Source organism: Theobroma cacao, chromosome 3, assembly GCF_000208745.1.
Source record: "Theobroma cacao cultivar B97-61/B2 chromosome 3, Criollo_cocoa_genome_V2, whole genome shotgun sequence".
In the NCBI taxonomy this organism is placed as follows: domain Eukaryota; kingdom Viridiplantae; phylum Streptophyta; class Magnoliopsida; order Malvales; family Malvaceae; genus Theobroma; species Theobroma cacao.
In genome coordinates this window covers 25,032,500-25,042,046 of record NC_030852.1, presented here as the reverse complement: position 1 = coordinate 25,042,046, position 9,547 = coordinate 25,032,500, and the positions used below count along the sequence as shown (strand labels likewise).

The window sequence follows — 9,547 nt, the reverse complement described above, 5'->3', positions numbered from 1 at the left end:
GGTTTGGCGTGAAGTGAACCCTAAGCTTTACCCCAAGAGATACCCTACGCGCCTCTCCGTTCAAGGTAAGAATATAATGGGGTTTACTGTGCCCCTCTAAAAAGCTGGTCCACAGAAACCCCCTACTGCAGTGATTAATTAATATATAATCCACCATATAATAAAACTCAATAACATGATATGGTAATTTTGTAATTCGCAGTCTTTTAAGGTAATCAAATAATTCGTATTTCAATACAATTGCCAACTAGCCAATCATGCCCGATTTATCATAAGCCAATCAATTTAAACAATCAAATTGTCACAATTAACAGTCTTCGTGTACTCTATTTTTCAAAATCACTATTAATTTCAAAACAATTTATAATTTAATTTCATTGAAACACATTTATTCATAAAACATGAAAATTTACCTTTTTAAATTCCTTTTTCCATAGAATTCATGAAATCATCTAAAAACCACCCTTGATAATTAAAATGACAGTAAGTTTACTCACAATGTCTAGAATGCAGACTTTCGAAGCACTCTATTTACTGGTCCTCGGATGCAATTTTCTTGCCTTTATAGGAGGACTCACTACCTTGACATAGTACAAAATTGAGAAACTCACTACATTGGTACTAAATTGAAATTAAACTAATTTAGACTATTAATGCATAATATGGAATGCAAAAATGCACTGGTAACTATCTAAACTCGGTATTTGCCTAATTCATCTTATCACCCGATTAAATTACTAACGCGTCCAATTTAATCCCAAATTAATTGTTTTTCAGTTTCTATACCTCAATTGCACCCAAATTGACTTAATGTCCCTCAGTGTGGTGCAAATTATCAATCTCGACAGTAAATTACGAAATACCCCTAGTGGGTAAAAATTTGTATTTTTGCTCCGTAAATTTTCATTATTTTTCTAGGCTCATAATTCATCATTTCTTAACCAATTCTCCTAGAATAAAAATCAAACTCATCCTCACTCAATACATGGTAAATTCGGCCATTAATGGTTGTGGGAGAAAATAAATTCTTTTCTTATTATTTTGTTTCTAAATATGCTAAACTAACTAAAAACACTAACATAACTTAAAATCAAATAAATCCAACAACTTTCTCTCTCCTAACCCATTTTGATCAGCCAACAATTCATCATAAAAACATGTAATTTAAGCATGAAAAATAAGGAGAAATGCTTAAGGAAAATAGATTTCAACCTTAAGTTGAAAAATCCTACCTTTTTCACTTGTTTTCTTTGATTTTTCACACTTTTTCTCTTGAAATTCCTCACCTAGGGTTTGTTCTTCCTTTCTTTCCCTCTCTTCCTTGCTTGGCCGAATATTTGGAGAGTAATGGGCTGATTGATGCTGATTTTTAAGTTAAATAATAAAATATCCTAAGCTTGACACATAGCATTTTTTTATTGGTCTATTTTTAAAATTTTAAAAATTTAAACATTTTATCTCCACCACATGATTATTCAAAGGTCAAAAATGAGGATAAAGGAAGACCATGTGCTGAAAAATTGTCCTGGTGGTGGAAAATTACAATTTTACCCTTGGAGTGACAAAATTACCATTTGACCCCTATACTCCAAATTATACCGAACTTAAAATTTTTCACTTCTAAACCTCAACTCATACTCCAATAAGTCAAATGGGGACAAATAAATCTTTTCTAAAAATTATCATTTTGTCCCCAAGTGGTAAATAACCATTTTGTCCCTAAATAGTGAAAATTCTAATTCGACTCCAAATTGATCCTCAAACTCCGAATTACCATTTTGAGTCATCCTTGGACTGTGACGATCTTAATCTCACCTTAAAATTCCTATTTGATCTAGTTCGAGGATTAAATCAACTTTGTTGTACCTCTAGGTACAATACCGACTTTTGTAAATTTTTCGGGATTCTCCTAACATGCAATCATACTATCATCACATGTATGTCATGATTAGTATTTTATAAGGTCGGGCTTTACATATCTAGTACTATTTAATTTAACATTATTTAGGATACAAATAAAAAGAAAGAACATTTCATGCTTATTATATTATTAGGAATGGGCGGCCATATGGAGATTTAATGGAGAAAAGTACAACAAGAACAAGACAAAAAGGAAAAGACAATAGTTAGGATCAAGGAAAAAGCAGAAAATTCTACATGCATAAAAAATAGGACAAGTCAGCACACGCATGCATGGTTTTCCCTGGAAGAACACATGGCATCAAAAGTAATGCATGTAATTCTTGTGGATAGACATGGCAGTAAAGGATGAAATAAAGGATGAAGAAGAAAATTTCAAGGTTGCGTGTAAATTTATTGGCCAAAAGGGGGGCTGAATGAGATCGAAGACAGGTTAAATCATGACAAGCTATTGGAAGATAAGGGTGGTCGGATGGATTAAGGTGGATAAGATAGATTTTTGCCCAATGGTTAAGGAGGAAATCTGCCATCTAAGCATAGCCAGATTTAGCAAAGGATAGAGAAATCTAATAATCACCAATGGAAAATTGAAAAGATAGCCAAATTGGCTGATAAAGAGGGCTGGATAAATGTGCAAGAGGGAAGTGGAGTTCCTAAAGAATTTTGCCCAAGCTTTTAACACTATAAATGAGGTCCTTATGATAACAACAGAAAACGTAGCAAACAAGTAAGGGATGTATTAGAGGTGACGGTAAAAAAGATTAGAGTAGTTTTTGAAATACTAAATATTGTGGTAAGTGGAAAAGAATAAGAAAAGAATAGGTGTTTTAAGTGAGAATAAGCTAAAGAGAAAAGTTTTAGGTGAGAGTCGAGTAATTCTGAAAGTGAAAGAAAGTTTTTTTTGAATTGTGAAGGCTCTATATATAGTGCCGGAAGTAACGGTTATAAGAAAAGATTTTAATACAAATAATGAATGAAATCATTAAGGAGAATTTTTTAATGTTAGGTAACTGTTACTGAGAGTTAATATTGAATAACGGTTAGAAACTTATTATGTGACTGTTGAAGTAATTATATTTAATAAGACTTGTTCTAAGTAGGAGCTAATAGAAAAGAGCTGTACATGAATAGGTACAAGGGATGAAGTTGTACATGAATAGGTAGAAGAGAAAAAGTTGTATATAAACAGGTACAATAGAAGAAACTGTACGTGAATAAGTACAAGAGAACAAGCTATTTGAGAACAATATAGGAGGGTGAAACACTTGTACTTCAAGAAAAGGTTAAGAGGAAGATCTCTTAACTATCTCCATATCTGAGCCACCAAACCAAACTCTTTGAAACATCCAAATATGAAAGTAACCCATAAACCTTGCCACTTATTCCGGATTACTTTTACTGTCATCTGTGTGAAATTGTTATTCTATGCGAAATAGTTGTTCTACCCGTATTAATTGTTCCACTTGGAGTAATGCTCCACTTATTTAAGTTGTTCTGTGTGAAATAGTGCTTCACTTGTAATTGTTGTTCTCATTATTCTTCATATAATATTATGTGATAAAATAATTTTTTTTAGAGAATAAGTATTAACCAAAATCAACTATGTACATTTTGCCCCTTACATAAGAATTCATTGTTAAAAATAATTCTTATGTATTAATTTAAATGTAAAAGTTTTATTTCTTTGTACTATAATGTATTATATTGTATCACTTTGAGTAGTAACACCTTGGGTAGTATCACTTTAAATAGTAATGCTTTAGGTAATAACATGTTACTGTCTTGTGTAGGGTGTAATACCAATATTCCTTTTGGTAATATTTGATTGATTATGTAATAATATTTTTCTATATAAAATAAAATATTCAAGATACAAATGGTAAAAAGAAAGTTAATCTTTTTAATAAAAACCTTGATTCTATGTGCTTTATAAATATGAAACTACCATATACAATTTTCTTCATTTAGATTCAAAGTAAAGTAAAGTTGGTTCTTTTGATAATCTTTTCAAGCAAGTAAGTTTTTCTTCCTCTAGTAATTTCTTGTTGGATAATGAATTTCTCTTATTTGTTGCCCCCTGCATGAAATTTTTTTTTTTCATATTTTCAAGTTAAAATATGAAATAAGAAATTTTTCATACATGAGATGAAATTTTTTTATTGAAAGAATATTTATGGGATGAACAAAGTATTTTTTCTGTAAGATTTAATGATATTCCCAACCGTATTTTTTTTATACAAAATATTTCAATTGCTAGGATCTAAAGTTTTACTTCAAGAATTTTATGCACAAATTTAAGTGAATTTATGGTATTCGATGAGAAAAGTTATCATTCTTTTTGCGCAATTGATTCATAAAAATCAATATATTTTCATATATATAATCACAAAAAAAAAAATCTAAGACCTTTAAATAAAAATTTAAGATTAAATAATGATAAGTTAATAACTTTTGTTGGAGATAAAATGATTAGAAAAATGTTATTTATTAGAGAAAGGTAAATTATACTCTTTATGTATAACTTATAATTTAATTTTACATCATAACATCTAACTTATTGATTGGTGCATGATCTCTCTGTTTAAAAAACATAATTTGAATTCCCTTTCTCTTAACTAAGAAAAATCTATAATTTAATTCTATCTATTAAAAAATTAAATTAAAAAAAGAAAGGTTAGGTTAATCAAGAGATAATGGTAAATGGTCTACCATGTAAGATTATTGAACCCCAAGTTGCCTTGTTAATTTCCATTTCCCTCTAGGTTCATCTCCCCATTTGAACCCCGTTTACATCTTCCTTTCTGTTTACAGTCTAGTGGCTGTTCATTTCCATTTCCCTCTAGCTAGGTTCATGTGCCCATTTGAACCCCTTTTACAACTTTTCTTTCGACAAACAAGTGGCTTGTCAAATCTCTACTGATGACTAAGACATCTTTTTTCTTATTCATGCAAGTTTCCCTACTCCCCAAGTCCTTAACCGCTCTTGCTAGGTCGGTTCTTTGTAGATATATAGCTAATCTGTCTCAATATTATCTTCATCGTTCTGTCTCGCACTTGCTTGTGACTCTTCCACGTTTATCAGATTGTCCCACATCAGTATTCAGTACCATGTGATCAGGCTATGAACCGATATTATTTAGTCAAAGCAATTTTATTCATAAAACAAATTGATTAAGTTTTGATTTAAAGTAAAAAAAGAAACACCGACTTTTATTAATCCAAACGACAAAGCGGCGAGAGGAGACAAAAGCTGGAGGTCATGACTGGTGATAGCCTCGCCAAACGTCAAAGCATGTTTAGTTGTTAAAAAATCGTATTGGCAAAATAAAAATTGTAGATTAGTGGCCCCCACTACAGTTTTATTCTTTTGTTCTTTGTTACTTTTAATAATAACTTAAATTCCCTAATCAACAGTTGGCCAATTATTAAAGGTTTTTCGTTTATCTTTTAATAAAAATATGCCAAAAACGGTTGCGTAAGTACTGAAGATGCCTGCCTACCAAAGAGGAGAGGTGGAATTATACGACAAATAGAAAAAAAAATAGTAAGAATTATTAGCTAACAAGGGATGCAAACATAGGCTTTAAAAGGCCAACTGCTTCATTTTATGATTACATCTGCAAAATGGAGCTCCTACCATTAGTGGCGCTGAATGTAGCTAAACTTTACAATCCATTGTTCCTATGTGTTATTCTCCTTTTCTCCCTTGTAATTTGGCTTAAACTAGCAAAAGGAAAGAAACTTAATTTGCCTCCATCACCCCCAAAGTTACCGATCATTGGCAACATCCACCAACTAGGCAACTTCCACCAACTAGGCAACTTCCCCACCGGTCTTTCCGGGACCTCTCTAGAAAGTATGGCTCTCTCTTGCTTCTGCAATTGGGGCATAATCCAACTCTAGTGGTATCATCAGCCGAGATGGCTGGAGAAATCGTCAAAAATCATGATATTGTTTTCTCAAACAGACCAAGGACCACAGCAGCAAATATTTTGCTTTATGGATGCGGGGATATTGGTTTTGCACCTTATGGTGAGTACTGGAGACAAGTTAGGAAGACCAGTGTTCTTGAGCTCTTCAGCCTCCGAAGAGTACACTCATTTCAGTTTGTAAGAGACGAAGAAGTCGAACTTCTTATCAACAAGATCCACCGTGCCTCTCTAAAAGGACAGTCTATTAATCTAACGGAGATGTTGATGACCGTTTCGAATAACAGTGTCTAGATGCGTTCTTAGTCAGAGAGCTGAAGAAGAAGATGGTAGTAACAAGTTTGGGCAGTTGGCAAGAAGGATTATGGTTCTCCTCACGAGTTTTTGTGTTGGAGATATGTTTCCTTACTTGAGGTGGCTGGATGTGCTTACCGGATTTATTCCAAGTTTGAAAGCAGCTTTCGGAGAAATAGATGCATTTTTGGGTCAGGTAATTGAGGAGCACAGAGGCTTGAAAAGCCATGACCATATGACTGATAAAATGGATTTTGTTTCTATTATCCTCCAACTCCAAACGGATGGCATGCTTGAGATGGACCTCACTCAAGACAACATCAAAGCAATCTTACTGGTCTTTCAACTTTGTCTCTCTGTCTCAGTTTCTCTCCTACCCCCTCCGCCCCCATTTGTCTTTTGGTTTTGTTTTGCGCGCTTATCTGAAGTCTTTTAGTTTGACAATTTCAGGATATGTTTGTCGGAGGAACTGATACCACTTCAACAACAATAGAATGGTTGATGGCTGAACTCCTACAGCATCCAAATGTCATGAAAAAGGTCCAAGAAGAGGTAAGAAGTGTGGTGGGAAAGAAATCAAAGGTAGATGTAGAGGATATCAATAAAATGGTATACTTAAAATGCGTCATCAAAGAAACTTTAAGACTACATCCGCCTGTTCCTCTCCTGGTTCCTCGAGAAACATCCGCGAGTGTTAAATTGGGAGGCTATGATATTCCTTCCAACACCACTGTCTTTATCAATGCATGGGCAATTCAAAGGGATCCGAACTGGTGGGACAAACCGGAGGAGTTCATTCCAGAGAGGTTCGAGAATGTGGCCATTGACTTCAAAGGTCAAGATTTCCAGTTCATCCCATTTGGCTGTGGAAGAAGGGGCTGTCCCGGGATGCCATTTGGAGTTGCTTCTGTTGAATATGTGATTGCCAACCTTCTATATCTGTTTGATTGGAAGTTGCCTGATGGTGAAATTGCAGAGAACTTGGACATGAGTGAACTCTACGGGCTAACTGTCAACAAGAAAGTCCCTCTTCATGCTCTACCAATTTCTCGTTTGTCTATGTAGATGTGTGCTCGCTTTCTACCTTGCTAATGTGATTTCTGGCTCTTCTTTTCTTTCGGAGAATACAATGTTGTCTTTGTTGTTATTGTGGTGGTCCTGGTCAGATTTGTCCTTTGGAACAAATTTAATAAAAAGCTTATTGAAATAAAGTATCAAAATTTATTCAAATTTTATACACTTGTTGGATTTACAAAAAGTCTTTTTTTTTTTGCTCAATATTTACAAAAGCCTTTTACTTTATCAGTTTGAAGTTTTTATTTTAATTTTTATATAATCATTTATGGACTTCCTTAAGAAATTTTGCCTAAGCCGCCTTTACCCATTACCAAATTATGAAGATGAAATTGTCACGTGAAATGATCAAAGTTTTATTTATTGTTAAGCTATTTTATTTTTCACTCTGCACTTAATCACATCATAATTGGAGTTGTGTTCTTTTCTACATTTAGGTATAAACTGGCAAAAATTTTGAAGTGATTTATGCTGGCAATATCTTATAGTGCAGCTCCGCTTTTGTAATTGTATGGATACCTACCCATGCTAGAGCTTTAATGCTAAGAGAAGTCTTTTACAGGTTAAAGTCTTGTTTGTAGTATATTGGTAATGAAAGAATAAAATTAATTTTTTTTTAAAAAAAAGTATAATCTGGCTAATATATTAATCATATTGACTCCACAAAGCATTAACCAGGATTTGGAGTGACAAAAGAATCAATATCATGTCTTTTATAATGCATAACATGTGAAAGAGTTGGTCAAAGGAAGAAAACAGATGTAATAATATGACTTCAACGCGCAAGTAGTTGAAATTTTACTATTGTTAGTGCATTTCCAATTAAAGTCATCATTGATAATTTGTTTCAAACGAAATTTCATAACGAAATTCTCAACAGACTTTTTTATTAGTATTGTGTTTTCAATGGAAAAATTTCGTTGATAATATGTTTTTAACTAAATTTTGTTAGAAATTACTAACGAAATTTTTGTTAATAAATTCGTTAGAAATTTTCAGTAAACTATTTTGTTGGTAATTCCATTAATAATTTTCAATATAAAATTTTATTGAAAATTTTGTTGATAATTTTTAACGAAAAATACCGTTAAAAATTTCATTAAAAATTGAGTTTTTTTTTTTAAATGAGCCTCATTTATAAGGCATTTCTGACCATTGGCCTCCTCATACTTTTAACTATTTTTAGCCAAAAGAATTAAAATTTAGACAAAATTACTCTTAATAAAACCGATCTATTTATTTGGTTCCGCATCTTAACTCGAAACCTATTAACGGGTCAAGTATATTTAGGTCTACATTTCAAACCGACTCATATTCTTTAAACTTTCCTCGTCAGATTATTCATATTTGGAGTTTTCCTTACCAGAAAGAAAAACGTTTAAGTATTTTGAATAGTTTTTGATATACGAAAAAAATCTTTGAGCGTTTTAAGTATTTTTAAGTATTTTGGAGTGATTTTTGATATATGAAGAAAAACCTTTGAACATTTTGAGCATTCTTTGTCAAATAGGCATATTCTTTAATTATGTTATTAAATGAAATATAGTGTATCATTTGAAGTTGCTGATATTATTAAATGGAATTCAATAATTTTAGTGGTTTTTGAGCATTGCGTGACTAATTTTTAAGTATTACGTGACTAATTTTAGGCATTACATGACTAGTTTTTAATCATTGTGTGACTAATTTTTAGATATTATGTGACTGACTTTGAGTATTGCGTGATTAGTTTTTAAATATTGCGTGACTGGTTGATATAACATTGCGTGACTGGTTGATATGACATTGCGTGACTTGTAATAAGGCATTGTATGACTAGTTAATACGGCATTGTGTGACTTAGGCATTGCTTAAAAATCAGTCACGCAAAGCCTAGAACCAATAACGTAATATCAAAAAACTAGTCACGCAGTGATTAAGTTATACAATGCCTAAAAATCAATCTCGTAATACTTAAAAACGAGTTTAATCCATTTCAACTCCTCAACTTTAGGGTTCTATGAATAAACCAATAAATTCAAAAACCTAAAACACATACTTTTTTTTGTTAAGCCATGAAATTGTGCATTTCATAAAAGATAGGTTACAAAACTCCATAACCTTCTAAAGCAAGACAAAATATATCCCTATCGGGAAGGCCTTGCTCACTCCCCTTATACAAAAAAAAAATATACTCCTTTTACAAAATATTCCTTCAACAATTTCAACTCAAAATCCCATAAAAAAAATCAAAATCCCCAACAAACATGCTTAACAATCGTCCCAATCTCAGATACAATAAAATCGTGAACCACCATAAAACCCATCAAACATGCTTTAGCTGTTCCTTC

The 9,547-nt window shown here is 32.4% G+C and overlaps 1 protein-coding gene across 1 annotated transcript; it reads left to right on the top strand.

The window, feature by feature from the left end:
• LOC18604981 (cytochrome P450 71A1) lies at positions 5,545-7,286 on the top strand. The gene is given in 4 exon segments (XM_007037713.2): positions 5,545-5,739; positions 5,742-6,133; positions 6,135-6,480; positions 6,594-7,286. Coding segments are annotated over 4 exon segments (1,548 nt in total). The 3' UTR covers positions 7,209-7,286.